The sequence below is a fragment of the Schistosoma haematobium genome, chromosome 1 (genome assembly GCF_000699445.3).
Source record: "Schistosoma haematobium chromosome 1, whole genome shotgun sequence".
Lineage (NCBI taxonomy): Eukaryota > Metazoa > Platyhelminthes > Trematoda > Strigeidida > Schistosomatidae > Schistosoma > Schistosoma haematobium.
Genome location: NC_067196.1, coordinates 19,341,926 through 19,365,521, shown reverse-complemented (window position 1 = coordinate 19,365,521; position 23,596 = coordinate 19,341,926). Strand labels below are relative to the sequence as shown.

The window sequence follows — 23,596 nt, the reverse complement described above, 5'->3', positions numbered from 1 at the left end:
TTTATTGTCTGTCCAACTTTGTTTGAATCAAATCCTTATCCATCAACTAATATTCACCTTAATTACGTTCCGTACACTTCATTGTTAAGCTTTGTTTGTCTTATGCTTAAAATCAGAATTTTTTTCTTTTCAATCCTAAAGAAAAATAATCAGATGGCTTAATAGATCAATGATAGTCAATTCAATTCTACATCTAACTAATATCAATCCAGCTATATGATATTGTAAAAGTAACCTCACAGTTGAAAAGAGTTACATATGATCATAACCAAGATTAACTTCTTGATTGATGATTCACATTATATTTCAAACTCTGTAAATCATTAAATCTCATGAACAACTTTCTAAAGTACTAATATTGTTTGAATATATTGACGTTTATTGTTGATGAACAAAATCTCTCAAATATTTTTTCTTCCTTCCAAATTGGTGCTCACAGTTCAATTGAATAAGAAACCAATGCATTCAGAATAGGGTAAAGATGTTTTAACACACCGATATGATAACTAGCTACATGTCGTCAACATATAGTTTCATAGAATTATGTTGTTGCTTTAAAATGCAAATAGATTTTGTAAAATACTTTGAAGTCATTTGAATTTGTATGTACATTATGTGGCTGACAAAATTTAGCCATCAGTGAATATTGTAGAGTAAGACGTTTACTACGTTGTACTTTCGCTTGATTGATCTAGTATGAAAATAATTCAGTTCAAGCTTGATTAGTTCAGCAATGTTTTTGTAATGATTTTAGGTATGACTGGTCTCTATTTGAGTCTCCTATCTACAATTCTGTTACACTTGTGTATAACTAACACCATGAAAAATGGATAAGTTGAATTACAAACTGATCATTAATGAACCTCAAGATTCAGTCACGGATTATATTACGTGGTTTCATACACCTTTAGGAAACCACTTAAGAATATTCTGAATAAGTGTAGTTATGAAAAAGGGTTGATAAGATCTATTTTCATCCAACCATTTGTTTGCTTAACTCACTACTTATGATGAAAACACATTTTTGGGATACTCATCTCTAATATCAATTAAGATGTATTACTTTACAGATAACATTTGGCCTAAAATGTTAACAGATTTTTGTTGATGCATGATTCATTGTAATAAAATGACGATGATAAGATTAAATTATTTAAGCTCCGGGTCACAAAGTTACTTTTAATGTGTTATGATAGATTGTAGTGGAGTTGATAAAATATATTTGTAAAGCATGCTAAATGGTGTATCATTCTCTGATATGAAAACAAGTTCCTAGTCAAAATGAAAAGCCTTAGATTCTATTATGTATTCAATTTCCATTTTAACGACATAATAAATTTTATACCAACATTCAAATTAACTGGGAAATTATTTAAGCTTGATTCTTACGCAGTTAAGACAGAGATGTATTCGAATATCAGAATGCATATAAATGCCACAATATAGGTATGTTCAAGTGATGAGTTCTTGATTCAATTGCTGTTAAAACTCATATACTTAAAACAAGTTATTAAAATAAAATATCAAGAGAGTTTGGTCAGATCGATTTATAGTTTGTGATAAAAATAACAAGAAAATAAACAATTTCATGTTTTGCTCCATACACTGGGAATAGGTTTGCGATCATCTAGACTAAATTGTTGGTTGACAACTCTTCGACGTTCGAACCAGTAAGTACTGTGTTTGGATCTCAGTAAGGACATAAACGAATTAACCCAGGAAAGTCTCAGATACTTACTGAATCCCATTGTTTTGTCTGACAAAATTAAACTTTCTTTAATTGTATGATACATTTGTATGTAACAAGAAATTATAACAAGAATTATAATTCACCACACTTAACAGCAGTTTTTAATATACTACCAGTTTTAATATTCATAGTATAATATTCTTGAAAAAGGTTTTGTGATTATCTCATTGCATCGTTCAGAAATTGTGATTTTTAAAATGTCCATACTTAATATAATTTAGAAACGTGTCAACAATGCAAAATTTCATAGTTCAAGTATTTAAAAAAATCTGCTACTCTATTATAGAAATTATTGATTGATATGACTAATCTCCTGAGAAATTAAATCATTCCAAATCCAAATCTTCATTGCTATTCCGTCCATCGAGATAAAGTCTTTATTTGTAAACCTTTTCTGCTAGTTTTGGACACAATCATTACATAATAAGTAGAGATGTATAGTGGCTGGTAGTGGATTCCAAGATGCACGTTTCGTCCCCTTTGCAGCTCGTCAGCTATGTGTGCCTGCATCCACTAGTTAATGTTCAATCCGAGGTTCGAACCCAGTACAGTTCGCTTCATAAGCCATCACATTGTCACTTAGTTACTTAGTCGGAATATGCGCTAGCATGTTAAATGAAGTGAAGTTTAATTTATCTTGTATTGATTATTTGAATCTTCTCATTTATGTTTATGACCGCAATTGATCCATCTCTTTAAATATCCAATACAAGGTGAATTAATCATTGCATGTTTGAATAAAAGTAATCGCGTTAGCACTAATCTACAGGACTTAAATCGGTTTATACTGACAATCCTGTTTGTAAATATTTAATCTTCGAGGCTTTGTTATCTTCAGTAGCCTCCCGATTACCTGATCGCTACTAAAAATATTCTCATATTTTATTAGTAAATCACTATATTATGGCCTCATCAAAGATAACTGCTTGATATTTTATGGAAAAGTTCATTCAGTGCATCCAATCATAATGTAATCTTAACTAATTCCCAGATAGGAACATAACTTTAATATCATGAGTACTTTCAAAGATTTCTGTTGTTTATTATATTGAATGTTAGAATTTACAGGAAGTCTCATTTACATGGAAACAAAATTACATAGCTTGCTTAAGATATCAGTTAGGATTTGCAATATATATCACTACTCCAAATTAATGAATACTTGATCGGAAGAACAAACAGATAGGTATCAAAAATAAACTGTATTTTTACTAAATTCACATTTACAATATTGAAATATTTCTTGCATTTACATTTTGCTAAAAGTAAATAGTAGATCGTTGATAAACTGCTAGCATTTCTCTCTAAACATCAGTATACTTGAAGTTCGTCGTTCATAACTCTTTATGGTCAAATTGATTTTACTCCATGGGAAGTGATTGGATTCATCTATAACAATATAATAGCATTATAATGGTTATCTTATTTCTGATTAATCTTGGTTGAAACAATTTTACTGTTAAGATTTGTCATTGAACTACTAGAGCCATCTGCATAATTAATAGTTGATGGTATGATGCTTGGTGGTACAGAAGAATGTTTAGCTGTAGTAAATGCATTTTTAATTCCTCTGAAATCTATCACTGAATGCCGGCCATGTTTATTAGACACATTGCATTCTCTTAACTTGCTTAATTCCATTGCTGTCAAATATAAATCTGATCGTAAAAATCTGCGATAAGAATCCTTTTCCATCAAAGATTGAATTCTACGTTGACATTGATCAAATGTGTTTCTGTTGGCCGATTCAAGTTCTTTTTCAGTTTGCAGCCTCGTATTAGAGTCTAAATTTACCTGTTAAACACATATACCAAAATATAAGATAATTAATCATGTCATGGGAACAGAATTTTCTATGATCATCTATGTTAATCTAAGCTTAACTGAATAAACAAATTGTGTTCCAGAACAGTATGTATTATTTTAAAAGACTTAAAACTAATTTCCGTGTTCCAAGAGTTTAATCACTTATGCAAACTTTGACGAATCATTTGCACAGTTAGATGACCATTAATAAACAAGAAGCACAGTTCAGCTGTTCTGTTTTAGTTTAGGATTCTTCAGAATTTATGGAGTTAAGCAATGTGAGCCTAATCTTCAGATTAATGAATCAACACCCAATGTTCTAAATTTCTAATTTCAATCAATCTGTAATATTAAGCAATCATTAGTAGATGATTATCTCATACTCAACATCAATCAACTTTATTAATCACAGTTTTTCATAAGAATTCACTGATAGAATAATGATTTTGTTCTAAAAAAAGAATTCAATCGTGATAAGTCATGATGGATTCAGGTTAAATTGCTGAATAATTCGAAAATATAACTTGAGATGAATGATCCTTTCACAACTGAACTTCAGTTTTGATATTTACTTGACATAAAAAAAAATTAATTTTCAAATGGCGATTTATCATTTCATAAACCATTAAATGAAATTGGCATTATGAAATATGATAGTTTTTAATGGATTCAATAGCATTATAAGAGGTGATAATTATAGTACATAAACCTACATAAATATTACTATATATTATTCAATAGAAATATGATATCATCTAATTAATATCATTCGTCAAGTATTTTTCTTCGTTTTAAAAGAATTACCATGATCAATATAAATTCATTGAACTTGATTCATGTAGGTTATGGAGAAAGAAAATAGGCAAATCATTCAAGTTCTGAATGATTCTACAAAAATTCATAAAGAAATCCTTATCTATATCTTTATAGATAAACTATTTTGATGAATGAGATATTTTGATCATATACATATGGTAAAATTATACTTAAAAAAACAAGCTTGATATTCTACCTGTTTGTTTTACGCAGCTGGAACTGATGAATGTGAATTGTTTGAAAAATGTCATCTACCGACCAGTACAATATATATATTTATTGATGAAACAATTCTATTCAACATTTTAACAAGATCGTTCGTATACAAACATCTGATGCATATGTGTTAATATTACTGAATCATTAGATAAACTGATTGAATTATGTTTCTATCTTGAACACACTAAATCTATCATTAGATTGATTAAACTGAACATTATTGTTTATAGTTTGTTTGAACACATAAATATTAGTACAAAGAGGCGCCACACACAAGCCACTTGATTTGTGTGTGAGCTGTAATACTGCCCGAGTGCCCAAACCAAAGCAGGGGGTTTTCTTAGGAGGATACACCTGGAGCTTTTGATTCAAAGGTCTAATACACAAGGCACTGGAGCAACGTCAGAAGATATAGTCCTGGTGACTAATTGTTGGTTCATACATCGTTTGTTCTCTCAGGATCCTGGAGCCCATGTGCACCACTGGTTTGGAATGAGGGTTTTCCAACTCCACTAAGTGGATTCTTTATATCCACCAACCCAGTTAAAGTGCCGGACGTTCGCTTTTCGTCCTCTCGATTTCGTAAACAACAGTAGTGCCACGAGAATGCAATGAGTATGACTTCACTGTCAGTGGCTGTATACGCGTGGCCATGTGAGGGCATTTAGAGAGGGAGAGCCAAATATCCCCACCCTCGGCCGTACCAGGGCACTTGGGGTCTTGTCACTTTAAATAGGTAACACTACGAAATTTTCAACTAATAGTCTACACCTATGATATTGTGTATTTCAGTCTACTAGGAAAATACAAAATTGGATAATTATAGAAACATCAATGATATAATGGTCTAATTACAGTTTGAATACATCATTCATCAATAATAATAGTTAGAAACAGTTTGAATTAACTTAACTTTTCTCGTGTCGAAAACTATTCAAGGCGAGACTAATTTATGGACGAATCTTGAACGAACGACCTTGACAATTATTAGCCAATCAGAAGACAGTTAGTATAAGGTAAAAATATACTATAAGAAACTAATGAATTACAGTGAATATTCTTCTTTTACGTGATTTAAAAACTTGTTAAGGTTTGATAAGGGTTCAGATGTTCTGAAATCATAATGCATACGATATAGGAACTCGTCCATATGACTCCACAATAATCGTCCTCTGGAGCTGTGGTACAGTCTTAAAAATTCCTTCATTATCGACCACATGGCTTCAGTGTTGTTAGTATGAACGCTGGTAATAGGGTCGACAAAATGGCGTTTATGCACTACGACATGATGGACATACCCAAGTCTATGAAGGCATCTATACGCTCTCCAATCATCTGTATATACCGTAGTGCCCGGCTGCACGTATTCCTTTATAATTAGTTTTATTGTGCTTGCTTGACGGTTTCTCACCCTCTGGAAATGCCCCTTTTGCGTTGAGAGATCATAAATACCAAGTACCTGTCAAGTACATTTACGGAAGTGCTACTTACCCAACCTTCCTTGATACCATGTCCCCTGTTGTATTTTCGCCTTCGCACTACTGTTTCATCTATTTTCACAATACTTCCGACTCCTCCGAATGATACGTGTAGGCGTGTCATTTTAAGTGCACATGTATCACGACAATAATCATACCACTGGACGGCTGAAGTTTTAGTAACATCTAAAAAGCCAGTGTTACTGGTGCCTTTATTATTCAATTGGCAACTATTATCATGATTTGCCCCAGTCTCAGTCGCAATCGAGAGAAGAAAGTCCCCTTTCGAGCAGACTTTTTTCTTCAGCATAAAGAACAACGAAATACAATCTCGTCACGATAGTCTGCACACTGTACTTCAGTAATTTGATAACCTCAGTCACAGGTACAGGAACTTCTTAGTAGTCTCATCTCTTGTAGCCGCTCAATAATCAGCTCTTATTTAAATTCCGCTGTAAACCGATCGTATGTGAACATCAGGTGTTGAACTTGGCTACGTGACCTTGAAATTGCTCGAACGCTTCTGATTGGCTCGTCCATAAATTAGAGTCTCGCCATATTCAGTTTTTTTTAACAAGCGATAATCATAGTTACCTTTCAATAAATATATTATTGATGTACAAAAGCGTTAATCAATTTTTAAATGCTCATCAATTGAATCTAAGAATAAAGATTGAATTATTTTGAATTTTTTATGTTGGACCTTGTGTCCGACGTTTTTTTTTTTTTTCTATAAAGAATTGTGTTGTTTACTAGAATTTATGAACTTTAATGCTTAATACTAAACCTTCGTAGTGCATTACAATTTACTTTCTATTACATAACAAGCTAAACTGTTGGATTTAGTCGAATGGATTAAATCCACTAATATTACAGATGCACCTTGTTGATGAATAGCAAATGTTATGAAACCTAGTTGTATAAAGTGTCCTGACGACTACCTCTAGCCACCATCCTGTGTTTTTTGTTAATAAATATGAATCAATTATATTTCAACCAATATCTTCAATAATCATCAATGATGATGCCTTGAAATTAACTCACTAATCAATAACTTACTTCTCTTGCAGCTTGAACAGCTACAAATTCATTGAAAATTTTGAATGCTTCACGTTGCATATTTCTGGTACCAGATTTATTACGATAATCTTCACATATAAGCCAAAAACGTATATTTTCATCACTGAATTCTGTGCGTAAAAATTCCCTAAACACCAGGACACCATCTTAAAGAAAGGAAAATCACCATAAACCCTAGAAGACAATAAGTATATAAACTAAACGATAACGTAACAATCATTGCTATTTGTATCATCTATTACTTTGTGTCATAGACGTCATTTTTAAAATACTTAATTGTTATATCTATTAAAAGAAGTTAAATTGTTTCAAAGAAGAAGATCTCCTTCACAATATTATCTTTTGAGGCTGCATAATCCTATTTATAAGTAGCTTTTTTTTTACATATGGTGGTCCATAATAAAGTAGAGGAATTTTAACAAAACTGCCATAGTCAAACTTATTTAGGTAGATATCATTGAAAATTAAATGTTATTGCATAATATAGCCAAGATTATCAAAAATTTAAAGTATTGGATACAATAATTTATAAACGGAGGGGCTTTGTTTTGATATAATTAAAGTTTGGAAGTATTGAGTTTGGAAAAATGTAAGGTAAGTAAGGCAATTAAAAATGAGCAAGAGCTTACATTATGTAATAGTTCTGTAAGTAATAAGAGTTAATAATCTATAGAATAAAAAATAATTTCTGTCCACTTAATAAAGAAGGAGAAGAAGAGATTATTAATTAGCAAGTACCATGGTTTCAAAACACGGCTAGTAATAGCCGAATTAGCCAAAAATGATCTTAATTAGTTCTTATTAATAACAAGTATGTATTAGTAGAAATGTAATCAGAGAAGGGGTTTTGTGAATGTTATAATAATACTTGAATTCATGAGTCAACTGAAGCTAGACCACCATGGAAAACCTGGAAGCACTGAACGGCCATTTCGTCCTATTGTGGGACTCCTCGGAACTGCTCATCCACGATCCCGCCTCGCGAGGTTCGGACTTCGTGGATTGGTTAAAGTTAGACATTAACACTATTGGATCCCGGATTATTTGTCCAGTGGTTAGGCGCTCACGCGCGGGACTGACAGATCCTGGGTTCGGATTGCGCGGGGCGAGATCGTGGATGCACACTGTTAAGGAGTTCTGTAGTAGGACGTAACAGCCGTCCAGTGCTTCCAGGTTTTCCATAGTTGTCTGACTTGAATCCAACTATTAAATAAATGTAATTGTTTGACTACAATATTCCTGAAAGTTAGTTACTAAATCACAGTAATGATAATTGACTTGAAAGATTATAATCTAACATTGAATATTTAGTTTGTTTGATATAGATAGTATTGTATAAAATGAAGTTTTGTTTTACACTCCCATTACTCAAAAAGCAAACCATCAAAGTTTGTATTTAGAAAACACTCAATTTTGTTGAATGGAGCTAAGTATTATTCACGAATAAACTGAACAAAGCGATACATGACTAGCCATCCCACTTCCAAAAACCTTTACTAAAATAAATACATAATAAACTACAATGACAAAATAATAGGGGGTTTGATGTGCTAAATAAGCGACTATTTATATCCGTTTGTTAATTACAAATAGGGCTGTATGCCATTTAGGCTAAACTGAATAGTATGAAACCTGAACAAGACAAAATACCAGTCACATTTTTATTTGTGAATGTTAACTAATGTCTGTTTACACTCTCATGTATACAACAATCCAGAAGCATATTAAATCTTGATAAAAACTTGATCTTTCATACGCTGGATTTAAACACAGTGATTCAAATTTTTAATTTTAAATGACTAGTATTAGCAGAACAACCATATTTCAATCATCTTAATAAGTATTTCTCTTTGCAATATTGAAGTAAATAATTGGAAGGGAAGTAATATATCTCTAGGGAATATTAAGATGCCTAACTTGATTCTAATTACCAATAGCACTGAAACCCACATTAATCATCCACTTTTATTCAGGAATTGTCAGTTAGACATACTTGCATCCCCGAATTAATTATCACACTAAAACTTTAACCATGTGTCTTAAACTTGAAGCTACAACGTTTTGTAAATCGAGCTACTGAGTCCACGTTGCCAATACCTTGTTCAACGAATATGGAAGTATTAACTATGGTTTATAAATTTCCCGTAGCCATAACTAATATTCTAACATGTTACATAATTCATTTAAGGATAATAACAGGAATTTAGTGTCACACCAAAGTGATGATTAGTTTGAGACAAACATAATCGAAGTACAATATTAAGGGAATGAGATTCATGGAAACTATCAATTCTTGCTGCCGGCTTTGTTCTGTATTCTTTCAACTTCAACATCTTTCTGTGTGATTTTCTATACAATAAATTTTGTCACTCATTTCTATGGAAGAATTGAATTATTTCCACTTTTTATGAACATTTTAGTTTAATAACCTCATCAAATATTTGTTTTTTTACTTACATTTGTCCCTTAACACAGCTTCAAATGACCGCGCCCAATCTTCTACATCTTCTCTAGTTGGTCCACCTGAACGAAATAATTTTCCCAGAAATACTCTATGGTTTGAAACGACGATATTAGTAGCACATGACTGAGGTACAGCTGAACTAGCCGAACGACAGAGTGTTGTTATCTTATCTCGTACACCAATAGCTCTAAAATATAATCAGTATTAAAAGAATATTATTGTAAGGTGAAAAGCTTTAAATGAAAAATTATTACTACTCATGAGTTTGTTGTTTCAACAAAATAGAAGTCTGAGAATTAGTTTAAGTTGAAAAAAGTGGGAACCACTGAACGAAATTACTCATTTTGATCTATGTCACTTAGTATGATTATTTTCGCACAAAAGTAAAGATAAATACTAGGGATAAGTGGCTAAAGCATTCCTACACAGCTAATAAAAATCTCGACATCAACACACATTCAAAAATGACACTATTTACTTTTATTCTTGATTATTAAAGGGGAAAATATCTAGTTACAATTTAGATACAATTTTCCAAGGAATCACCATTTTAACCTTACAGTTATTCAGTGCTTTTTGGATTTTCATTCGATGCTTGTTTATAACAATAACTGCATTAGTTTTGACCAAATGCTACAAAATCGATCAGTCATATTAATGTAATTTGTAAACAGTTAATGTAATTATTTAACGCTTTTAATATCTCATGTATCGGCCAAAATAAAAGCATAAAGAAACAGCTGAGAATTGATTATTTATAGACGTATACAACATTGAATCCCGGTTCGCAGGATTCGAACCCTAATTTGGTCGATTAATTAGTAATATAATGCCTTTAGAATGTCTTACTGAGAAAGATCAGTTTATGCATGATGGATTCATGAGACCATTTAAAGTTTAAAGTATAGGGTTTTGTTTCTTTTATGTAACTGTAAAATAATCTGCACCTTAAATCGAATTTTGTCCAGGCTTTCCACTAATGATTCATTGATTTATTCTAACTTATATATGAATTTAGAGTACAAAACAATAAACTGATTTACAGAATCACAGACTATCAGTAATTACACTGAAAACTGGATAAATAATTTGTGAATTTGTTAGGTACCGATAAGAAAAATGAATGGTAACTTTTGGGATCCATTTATGGACCAATAATATGCGTATATTTTTATCGTATAATTGCTAAATAACTAAACTGTTCATATTCATGTCCGTCTTATTATGAGTTTTTTAATTATGAACTATTATTATGTGCTTTACCATTCTTGAATTATGTCCTGTTTATTAATTACTACCTCCCTCATTCACAACCACATTTGGCTAATTATTGTACAAATGTTGTTTCCTATTTTATGGTCTTTCTGGTTGGTATATAAACCCAGTATGTTTGAAATAAATGATTCATATTGCAGAGGCTGAGATTGGTGTTCTGGGCTAGGCAGAAAGCAGGACCAATCAGAACTCTAGGCTGCTCGTACGGGTTTTACGCACCACTGGTCCAATCGATAGTTCACTGCTCTCTAATTGGCGGTATCGTTACGTTATACATTGACAGGGCACACAGACCACAAGTTATAACAGAATTAGAATTCACTCGATACCCAACAGTTTTATTCAACATAAAAGCGAGCTGTTTTAACGATTCAACCAACCATTCTTGACCTAGCAGTTTGATGAATTTTAGTTAATCTAATATTAGGTTGTTAGTCTTTATTTGTAACTTTTCATTATCCTGAATGGTACAGTTGTTATTTTGATGAAATACTCAAGTAAGAATTAAACTGAAATGATAATTTCTTCAAACAACTAAATCCTAGTGAAACAGTTTACAAACTATGAAATCATTCTCAAAATAACTGAATACACTAAGGGAAAGGAATTACTTTTGATGGAGTTTTGTTCTCTGAGCTGGAACTACTATTATTATTGCAAAAATTTAATCAAAACAATGATCTGAGGTAAATGATGGAGTAATAAGCGATAAATATGATATAAATAGTACTACTTTGTATCTATTGGTGACTTACTTTAAATAAAAAGTAGTACAATAAAATATCTTGAACCAATGAACTATAAAACCTGGCAACAAGGTTAAGCAATCATAGTTGACAGTCATGTTAAGTTATGGAAAGCAAGTTAGCAAAGTATAATATACTGATTTTCTAACTATAGCAGTTTAATAATTTTCTATTTTAGTAATATATACATACGAAATTAAACACTTTTAAGTAGTTGTTGTTTATTCATTACCTGGTGTTCATATAGTTATATTGAGGTATGATTTATTTAACTGTTACTCTGGTTAGTTGAAGACTAATTATCTGAAATGTTAAACATTTTAATCATTTTATTTGTAAGTCTTTAAATAAGACTTTCGTCCTAAAACAATGATTATCAAATACACTACAAACACAATGCCTAATTATAAGGTTTTGTGACATTTTTCATTGAAAAGCTATTTTTATGAAGAAAGAGCTACTTTCTTTATGATAAAAATATTCGTAAACATGATATGTTATGCTTTTTAGAAGGTAACGAGATTGTTTCATTTATGATTGAAAAGAAAACTAGGGTGGAGAGTACTAGTCCAATCACACTTGATGGAGAAACTCTGGAAGAGGTGTAAAGTTTCACGTACCTGGTCAGCATCGTCGATGAACAAGGAGGATCGGATGCAGACGTAAGGAAAGAGAAGGATTGGCAAATCAAGGACAGCATTCTTGCAATTGAAGAACATACGGAACTCAAAACAACTGTCAGTCTATATCAAGGTCAGAATCTTCAATACGAACGTCAAGACAGTTCTACTGTATGGAGTTGAAACTTGGAGAAATACCACAGTATTCGTCAAAAAGGTACGAGTAATTATAAACAATTGTCTACGTAAAATATTCAATGTCCGTTGCCCGACATCATCAGCAACAACCTACTGTGAAAGAAAAAAACCAGCTTCCATCTAATCAGGAAATTTAAAAAAGACGATGGAGGTACATAGGACATATATTTAGGTAACTACAAAACTGGGTCACAAAGTGAGTACTAACTTGGAATCCAGAGGGGAAACAGAAGAGAGGTAGGTAAAAGAACATATTTCGTTGAGAACCGCAAGCAGATGTGGAAAAGATGAATAGGAACTGGAAAAAACTGGAGAGGATAGTTCAGGACAGAGTTGGATGGAGAATGTTGATGGGTGGCTAATGCTCCTCCATGAGGGGTGACAAGCGTAGGTAAGTATAGTCCTTAATACTGAGCAATTATTTTTCTAGTTGTTACATAATTGAAGTAATGACTTTATTCTTACTCATCATTTAATCAAACTACCTATAACTGTTATTGGAACAACATGATTTTACCATGACCCTTTGATATTGCAAATACTATCCAAAAAAATAATAACTAAAACAGTTTATTTAAATGAACAGATCCAAGTGATTTTATTGATCTCATCTGACTTAAAATTCATATTCACAATTTTAATCGCTCATGAAATGTACTTTAAAAGGAAGGAAAAAAGTTTGCTGAATAAATAAATCATTACAAAACGGATAGTAAATGTTACTAAACAACATGAGTTATGTTTAATAAACTCATTATTTACTCTGTTTTATTGTGTACTTTTAAATCATTAAGAACTGTGACCTATAGTTCACGTTCATGTATAATATGCTTAGTTGTTTAAACTTGTTTTCTGATTGTTGTTCTTTCTTATTATTTAAACTTGGATTAATTTTGATTTAGTTATTTATTCTCTGAAGAAGTGACTTACATTAAGTTACGAAACGTCATAAAAATATAATTTTTCTACTCATTGAGATGTTAAAATTATATTATTTTTATTTAGAATAATCTACCCAATGCTCAATTTGTTCGAAATTATCAAGTCAGACCTTGTTAATGATACCTACATTGATTTAATAGTTGAGTTTGTGAGTCAATTGAAGCTAGACCACCATGGAAAACCTGGAAGCACTGGACTGCCGTATTCGTCTTAGTGTGGAACCCTTTAGCAGTGCGTATTCACGATCCCGCCTCTCGAGATTCGAATCGAGGACCTATTGGTCTCGCTCGCGAACACTTAACCTCTAGACCATTGAGCCGGCATCCAACGGTGTTAATGTCTAACTTCAACCAATCCACCTACATTAGTTTGTTTTGATTAAGAAACGATGTGTACTTTTCTGAATTATATTTGTTTTTTTTTAAAAAAAAACGTGATTTCAGTTCATTTGTTTTATTTTATTGACAAATGATGATATCAACTTCATTTGCAAAGAAGTAGATAATTAAATAAATGTATCATTTTAAAAGAAGACTAAGTATAATGAATGTTAAGCGACCTATAAAGATGATGTATAACATCGTAGAAAACTGTTCCAAGCACAAGAAGATCAATTCTAGAAGTTCTAGTGAGAAAATTTAACTAGTGGAGTGTAAGCTTGTCTGCTGTGAGACAATTATTTACCACAGATAACGGGAAATAGTAATATAACATCGTGAATTAATTGAAGTTAGATATGTAGATAGCGGTTCAGTGGTCTAGAGGTTAAACATTCTTCGGAAGACCAAAGTTCTTTTATTTAATCTCATGTGGTAGAATTGTAGATGTGGATCGCTATATATTTCCGCACTAGAAAAAACGAACGTTGAGTGCTGGTTTTTGATAGTTGTCTATCTAATATCATTTGGTCTTGAAAACGATGATAATTATACTTTCTGGTTATATATATTGTCTAGAATAGCCGCATAGATACCAGTTGATTTGGAAACTCTTACAGTTCTTCATATATATATATGTCTATACATTCGTTAATTATACTAGTGTAATTAATGTAGGAGTAGAATAAGTGATGGTGTTCATAATGTCCGTTACGTAGAATATATGTAGATTATACCATTAATACATCTAAAGTCCGTAAGAAAATATTATGTAAAATTGTAATTGTTTCCACAGTTCATTAGTATAATACTTTACTAATAAAGATGATAGTAATATAAGTGTTAGCAACGTTTTGTTACATCAACCCCTTACATATCAAATAGTCTGATTAAACAGTCACATGTTATTCTATTTTTGCCAGAAATAGTTATCGACATAACATGCATGTACCTGATTAATGTGCTTAAACAAGTAGTTGGTCATTATTCTATATTTCATATATTTAATGATTGATTTTCATAATTATTGTCGTTCTAATAAGTTGATCTACCATATTGACAATCATTTCCTCATATCTCATATAATTATTAACGTTATGAACACCACCACTTATTCTACTCCTACATTAATTAGACTGGTATAATTAACGAATATATATGTATATGAGAATTAATTTGAATAAACTAAATCCTACTTTGTATGTAACTCATTGAATTATATTTATGGATATGAAATGAAATGGATTGACATCAATACAATGTTTATTAACAGAGATGGATGGTGACTAGCAGCAGATTTAAAGACGCATGTTTCCTCCTATTTAGGACTAGTCAGATGGATGTGCCTGTATCCTAAAGTTGATATTCACCCTGAGAACTGAACCCAGAACTGTTCGCTTCGAACTCCATCACGTTCTCTACTTAGCTACTGAGTCCAGATATCACACTGATAAATTGCAGTCCCAAACACCAATGAGAAGATTCAAACAACCAATACAATAACGTTTATTGCTTTATCAAATGTATTTTGTCAAATTGAAAACTTGTTCTAAATGATGTTCATTTTAAGTTTCATAATCAACATTCATACAATCTTTCAAATTAGTATATATGATCAATACTTATGGTCAACAATAAGAAATTTTTCAATAATTTATACTGTTTTTGTTTGGAATTTTCCATTTGTGCTCAAAAGAATTTCGACATTATCTTATAGTGTTATCATTGTTGTCAGTTTACTCAAAGTATACTTTAATTGTTTCATAAATATACATTTATTTATAAACAAAGATGGATAATGGGTAGCAGTATAATCCAGGATGCACGTTTCGTCCTATTTGGAACTCGTCGGCTGAACGTTCCCGCATCTCAGAGTTGACGTGCACTCTGAGACTCGAACCCAGTACTGTTCGCTTCAAACGACATCACGTTATCCACTGAGCTACAAGTGCAGGTACATCCAGCTGATGAGTCCTAAATAGGATGAAACGCGCGTCCTGGATTCCTCTGCTAGCCACTATCCATCTTCGCTTAAAAAAGCTTGTGACTTAAGACAATATTAAGGCAATCCGCAAAGGATGCACATGTGCCAACAAGACACTGACCAATTGCAGTCCTAAATAACAATGGGAAGATACAAGTAAACAACACCAAGGGATTTCATACATATAGTTCCTTCTATTATCTTAAAGAGAGCAAGAACAAAGATTGGTGCAGAATAATATGAATTCATTTTATTTCGTTAAGTTCTCATCAGCTGCTTACAACCTAAATTATTTGAAAATCAAAGTTATTACAGATATTGACATACTTATACATGAGAGGGTGATTAAGAATGTATATATGTATCATGATCTAGTGAAGATTCCGATCGAGTTAATAAGGTCATAAAATTTTGTTTCTATGACATAAAGTTTGGGAGGGAAAATTCCAGACCATTGAAATAGTGATTAGAACTCATGGAGTCAACAAACATTAGATGATTGTTTAACTAAACAACTGGAAATAGATTAATAAAGAAAGATATGAGTTAAAATCAGTCAGTTATGTATGATGTAATGTAAACTTCAGGAAGAGTTGGAATGATGAATGACGTAAAAAATACAATTAAAAATAAAAGTGAGGGGGAGGGATAATGTTGCTAGGGTAAAGAAAGATTTATTACTGTCTCTTTTTGTATACCAAGTGAATTTATACATTTATTTATTAAAAAACAGGAAATACTTATATCCATTTAATTGAATTAACACTTGTACAATATAAATAATGATAGATAAATCTACTATATGTAAATGAATTAAAAATCATCAGGTCACTTCTAATGAAAAATGTTATCTTAGTTAAAAACTATTAAAACTATTATACAACTTACAGTTTACTTAATTTTCTTTCTAATCTTGGAGATTTATCCAATAATGGTGTTGTTATTGTTGTTGTTGTATGACAAAGATTTCCATTATCATTATTTCCAAGTAACATATTCAAATGTGAATGATTTGAGCATGATATTGTTGTTGATGATGATGATTTTCTATCATGATACATAAATGAAAAATGTCGTAAGAAATGTTTTTTAACCGATTGATTTGGATTATTATTATTATTATTAATAGTTGTAATGATCTTGTTTGTATTACATTGATCCAAATCAATTTTACGTTGTGTTCTATATGGATCAGATTTTTTAATTTGTTCATGAAAATAATGATAGAAACTATGTGGAATTAAATGTGTTGATTGTAAATGTTCATAAACATTAGAAATCTTTGTTTTTTTATTTTTGAAACTATAGTAACGATGAAACGATTTTATTGTATTATATTTTAAATTAGAATTTGTTTGATGAATTGTATTTAATAATTGTGAATCACTGATATTACGTTGATGATCAATATAGAAAGATTGTTTTTGTATTTCATTATCATAATCTATATACTAAACAACAACAAAAAGGAAAATAAAAATTAAAAGGATTTGGAAATTATTATACAGGAGAACCGGACATCGTATAGGCTTTAACGTTACAATCTGAATAGAACAGTTCAATCGTGTGGCGCAACTACACAGGTACCAAGCAACCTGGTGAACAATTCACACCATTCATATACACATTCATGTCATATGTATAGTTATTCCGATCAATGATCGCATGAATCAATTATGTACAGAATGAATAGGTCAAAGTTGACCGAGTCCGCTTATATGACAGTCGAACTCATTAATGTTGGCAATGGTGACATGCCTTACAATATCCCAATAACAATGGTCCTTAAGGACACTGTAAAGCAACCACCAGTATGAATGAAATCGGTTAACCAGCAAACCAATTTTGTACATGAACGGTCAACAGAACTTGCCAAAGCAATGCCAAACTATCCAAAATGCCAATGGCGAACCTCCAGTCTTATGTGAGACCTTCAGCTCTACATAACCATATAGCTTATATTGCATGCAACACATATGTAGGTTAGTAAATGAAGTAGCTCAGCCTGAAGCATTAGGGCTTAAATAACGGTTAAAACCCATTGTCTTGTGTCGGAATACTATTACTAGACCAACAAGATCATTTTTATCGCATTTGTGAAATTTTCCAACTTTTCAGACCCTGTTTTAGGGGTAGTATTCCTGTTTAAATTATGATTTCTACTTTTAAACCTGTTGACTATACTTGCATATTTCAAAAATAACATATGGGAGTAGTCTAATAAAAAAATAGTACAAGGTTATTATGAGTAATATGATGTTATTTTTTGATGATAGGTTCCGGTAGTTTGACAGATTTTTAGTGGCCTGGGATCTGATATTATTGTGATACATATGTCGTCTATCCTCGTATATAACATCGAATTAATCTGTGTTTGTAAATAACAGAATTATATAAGTCAAATACGAGAATGGGCGTTTGAATACGTATATTTTGTAAACTCGTTGATCGGAACAGACAATCATAGATTCGCAGAGAATGAAGAGAAGAAGAGAGAAGTGAAATAAAAGGACACGCAGTGGGAAAGGTGTGTGAGCCAATTCCATTTAATCAAGCGTTAATCAATATTTATAGTCAGATAAAAATAGGTTTCAGACATGTGATGAATAAGATAACAAGTGTACACACACGCTCATACAAAAACAGTTAGGGTTGATAAGTGAATAATTAACAAGGTCAAAATGTGACTAAAGAAGAACGAATAAAGTTGACCTGTCCAGAGGATAGGATAAGGTTTATGGGCTTAACATAGTAACAGACACTACAGATTAACATAAGTTGAAAAGACATTGGAAATAAAAAGGCATTTCACAACTGTTTCATCTCATTTTGAGGGACATTAGCAATATGGTATATGGAATATATAACGTTTTGCAATCACTTGTTTGGATTATCATTAATAAAGCCTTGGTAAGAAGCATCTATAATTGATAAGTGGTTTGAATTTCAGTTGAACGGAAGAGTAATTGATTGTCTTCTTGTAATAATTTCTTGCTTCTGCGTCAAATTTCCAATAATTGTCGTGTGCAATTTAGACAAGACAGTGTTGAGCTTATAGTATTTATGAAATATGATAACACAGACAAAGGATGATATAGTCATTCGCATTGAATATTCAATGAATCTGATAAAAGCTACCATTCAAACCTAGGTTAGTATCCTTCCTTGTATTTACGAATTCTGACTATTATCACGGTTTTCTATGTGATATAAACCAATGGAAACCAACGCAGTGGTCTAGAGGTCAAAAAGTCACCTAAATATCTCAAGATTCTAAATTCGATCACCAATGTAGTGAAGGATGAGCACTTCCGAGAAGGGAAAAAAACAGCTATACAGTACTTCTTGATATCGAATGATTGTTTTACTAAGAACATTCAGTGATGTGAATTGTAAAAACTTACTAATACCTTCCCACCTTACTTACACCTGTTATCCCTCACGAAGGAGCATAGGCCGTCCACCAGCATTCTCCATCCAACTCTGTCCTGAACTATCCTCTCCAGTTCCTATTCATCCTTTCCATGTCTGCTTCCCATTCTCGACGAAATGTGTTCTTTGGTTTACCTCTTTTCCCTTTCCCTTCAGGATTCCAATTTAATGCTTGCTTTGTGACTCAGTTTGATGATTTCCTGAGTGTGTGTCCTATCCACTTTCAATGTCTTTTCCTAATTTCCTCTTCTGCTGGAAGCTGTTTGTTCTCTGTCACAGTAGGTTGTTGCTGATGATGTAGGACAACGGACATTGAATATGTTGCGTAGACAATTGTTTATAAATACTTGTACCTTTTTGGTGTATTTCTTTAAGTTTCAACTCCTACAGTGGAACTGTACTTTAACCTTGAAGCGGCCTGCTTGAATATCTGGGCTACCTGTTTCTGCCATCTGATCATTTCAACAAGTTATCTGTTTTTCATTTGTTTTAATTTATAATTATGTCCATTAATCGCATAACCTATTCAGGCGCTTTTATGAAAAGCCTACGACCTTTCGCTGCACAAGTTACGAAAAAGTACTATAAAAGGCATCGTGGTGGTTGGCAATATGCGTTAAAGAGAATGAACATCAATCGTATGTCGATTCCCGAGCTACTAAATTCTAACTGCCGATCACTAATCAACAAAGTGGACTATCTGCAATTCCTGCTTAGTCAAAATACGTATCGTAATTGTGGTGTCATCACAATTCAAGAATCTTGGTTGAATGATTTACAGGATGACTGCCTTGTATCACTACATGATTTCAAAATTTATCGTCAGGATCGATCGAACAATAAAAAAAGGTGTGGTGGCGGTGTAGCTACGTTTGTAAACATAAACTGGTGTCGATCTTCGTTTGTGTGTTTTAAGTTTTCAAATGACTTTATCGACTGTCTAACTCTAAGATGTCGTCCAAAACATCTGAATAAATACAAATATGTTTATGTTACCAATATCTACATTGCTCCAGATTGCACATCATCTGCACTATCTGTTTTTGCTGATGAATTCACTGAGTTCGCTGTTACTGCCTTCAGTGATTCACTTTCAGTTGTATGTGGTGATTTCAATTCATGTGACTAGCTTCCTTACGTCACTAGGTCACCAAAACGTAGTAGATTTTCCTACTCGTTTGGATGCTCATTTAGACTTCGTTTTCATTAATGATGTGGGTATATATGCGACTCGCAAACGTGCTCCATTGTCTAGCTCAGATCACTGTTTAATTCGTGTTCTACCTAAAGTATATGGAAAGCATGGGAAGAGTACACTCTTACATCAAACCAAGAAAGTCAAATATAGGAATTACTCAGAAGAAAATATCCGAAATCTAAAAAACATGTTTCATACGACTAACTGGGAATTATTTACAGATGACTCACTCGAAAACACTACTGATGTTATCACTTGTTACCTTAAATTCTGTTTTGATATTTGTTGTCCCACTGAAACCATTTTTGTAAGTTTTGATCGACTTACATCTTCACAACTAAAACGACTACGGAGGATGAAAGAAAGAATGTACAAGGAGAAGAACTCAAATGAAGTTCGTAAGCTAAATGGTCTGATAAACCTAGAGATTAGACGTCTCAACTGCATGTTTACTCAAAAACTCTTATCTTGCAAAAACTCTACAAGTATGTGGAAATTCTTTAAAGAACTTACAGGTGACAGAAAGTTTAGAAGCGATAACCAGCTGAATGTCGGTGACTTAAATAAGTCTTTTGTACGTCAGTCATCTGATGTGATGCTCCCTCTATCCACGGGTTTAAAAAATAGCTGTGTTCATACTTTCACTGAAACTGATGTACGAGGATGTCTCCAGTCGCTTAATTCATCTAGATGTTTGGGTCCTGATGGTATCCCAAACATCCTTTTTAAAAAATGTGCTGACGTTCTGTGTCATCCGTTCACAACTATATTTAACAGATCTTTCTCATCTAATCTCATACCAAAAATGTGGAGAAAGATGAAGATAATTCCTGTACCCAAGAAAGCATTTGGTGATAAGAATGTAAAATTTAGACCTATTGCAATAACTTCACCTTTCCTCAAAACCATGGAAAAATTATTAATACTTCCACTTCAGCCTGCGATAAAAGAGCATACTGACCCATACCAGTTTGTATACAGGCGCAAAAGAAGCACTTTAGATGCTGTTGCAGTTCCGCATCACAACATAGTGTTCAACTTAGAAAAGGGTAAGAACTATGTTCGATGTGCTTTTCTAGACTATACTTCAGCTTTTGACTCTATACCAAGACAACGTTTACTTAACAAGTTAATCAGCGTCAACACTGACAGCTGGATAACCAACTGGCTGTGTTCCTACCTCTCTGGAAGGGAACAGTACACTGTGTTTGGAGGAAAGAGTTCAGATTCTCTACTGTCTCAGGAAGGTGTACCACAAGGAGCTGTTCTTTCACCTCTTCTATTCTCTTTTTTTCTGCATGACCTGCCATCTTCCACAGAAAACACTTTTGTGAAGTACGCGGATGATCTCACTGTATGTATGCCTATATCTTCCTCTTTACATCCCATAGAAATGAATGAGTTTTTGTCTCGTATTGATTGTTGGTCTGTTGGTAATGGTCTCATACTTAATCCATCTAAATGTCAAGCTGTTAACTTTAGTATGAGACATGAACGGAATATAAACACTATTTTGAGATCCCATAGTGCTTGTACCATCGGAGACTCTTTGATAAACGCGGTGTCGAAGGTCAATTATCTTGGTGTCACCTTTTCCTCTGATCTCTCTTGGTCTTCCCACGTTTTATCGTTATCAAAGAAGGTTTTCCGTCTGACCTACTACATAAAGAGATTGCATGCTCTTGGAATTACTCGTCATTTTCTCTTACAATTTGTCAATTCTTGCATATTACCTATTATTCTTTACTGTTCTCCATTATTCTTTCCCGGGCTTTTGAGAAAAGACTTTGCTGTATTGCGAAGAGTGCTAAAGGCAGTTAGTAAGACGTGTGGTGAATCTTTCGAGGTCATAATTAATATGGTTGTGGATAGACATTTAAAATCATGCAAACTCCTGGCAGGTGTTATTTTATCAGATACTAGCCATCCCCTTCACTCTTATCTTTCTCCTTGTATATCTTCTGGTAGAACGAGACGTAATTACCTTAAAATCCATGCACGCAAGCAAAAGTATAAAAGTTCTATAATACCTTACCTAGCAAATATACTCTGTGACGAACAGGTTGTTAGAATTAACTTAGTCAATAACTTACATTCTTAACATGTCTTTAATTTTAAAAGTTTGTAGTTTCTTTTGGGTTTTTTTTATATTTTTATTTTATATATTTCTTTATGTATTCGCTACTGCCTTTTTGTTCGTTGTTCAGTAAGTAACTTGTTGAAATACCCTGTGCTGAGAATTCTATATTGTACCAAAATATAATATTGAATAAAGCCATTAATAATAATAAATAATAATATCATATCAACAATAATTAATTTCTCAATTCACTATCAGGATAAACTTACACTATACAGAATTACACTATCTAGGCAAGTATGATTTACATGAAATTACAAAAAGGCGAAATGGGTAATATTCATTGATTCATTCGTGAAGTGAAGTAATGAGTTTTGTCAGCTTATAATCTGTAAAATGCAGATCAAATTCTTGAATAAATAAAACATGTTTTATTATGCAAAACAGCTTTATTTTATACAAAGATGGATTGTGACTGGCAGTGGTATCCAGGCTGCACGAATGGAAAGATACAAGCGAAACAATATCAAGTGAAGTTAAGCTCTATTTTATGTTTTATTTCGATATAAAAATGTCTAGAGACATAAATTGTAATGTAAAAAACTCCGGGTTAAATCACTACATGAGTCGTGAGTTTCCAATGTCGAGAAGTTACAAATGAGCACAAACTAATTAATTGTCTTGTATTTCATGATTTTAGTGATACATTGACTTAGATTAGTCGATGATGAATACTTACAAATTAACATGACATTAAAGAAAGTAATAAATAATTATCAGGAGGGGTTTTGTGGAGATTTTAGAAATTTCAATAGTTGAAATGATGAATCAATTGATGCTAGGACGAAACGGCCGTCCAGTGCTTCCAGGTTTTTCTTGGTGGTCTAGCTTCAATTGATTCATGATTTAAACTATTGAAATAAATAATTACTGGCTTCAGGAGATATGTCCTGGAGTTCTAGTGAGAAGCAGTGACCAGTGGAGTTTAACCGGGTCAGTTGTGAGGTAGTAACTCACTGATGACAGTGGTGGATGTGTCGCTCAATTTCGTGGATTAGTTGAAGTTAGACATTAATACTGTTGGATGTTGGCCGGCCCAGTGGTCTAGTTGGTTAAGCGCCTGGCGCGAAG

The 23,596-nt window shown here is 32.5% G+C and overlaps 1 protein-coding gene across 1 annotated transcript in view; it reads right to left on the bottom strand.

Annotated features, from left to right (window-relative positions):
• Positions 1-2,968: 2,968 nt before the first annotated feature.
• Positions 2,969-23,596, bottom strand: part of RGS3_1 (Regulator of G-protein signaling 3) — a 43,066-nt gene continuing 22,438 nt past the window's right edge. The window contains exons 2-5 of the mRNA XM_051212236.1: positions 16,644-17,206; positions 9,607-9,800; positions 7,129-7,295; positions 2,969-3,544 (exon numbers count right to left, since the gene is read on the bottom strand). Coding sequence (XP_051073337.1) covers positions 3,173-3,544; positions 7,129-7,295; positions 9,607-9,800; positions 16,644-17,206 — 1,296 coding nt within the window. The 3' untranslated portion in view covers positions 2,969-3,172. The remainder of the gene's footprint in view (positions 3,545-7,128; positions 7,296-9,606; positions 9,801-16,643; positions 17,207-23,596) is intronic.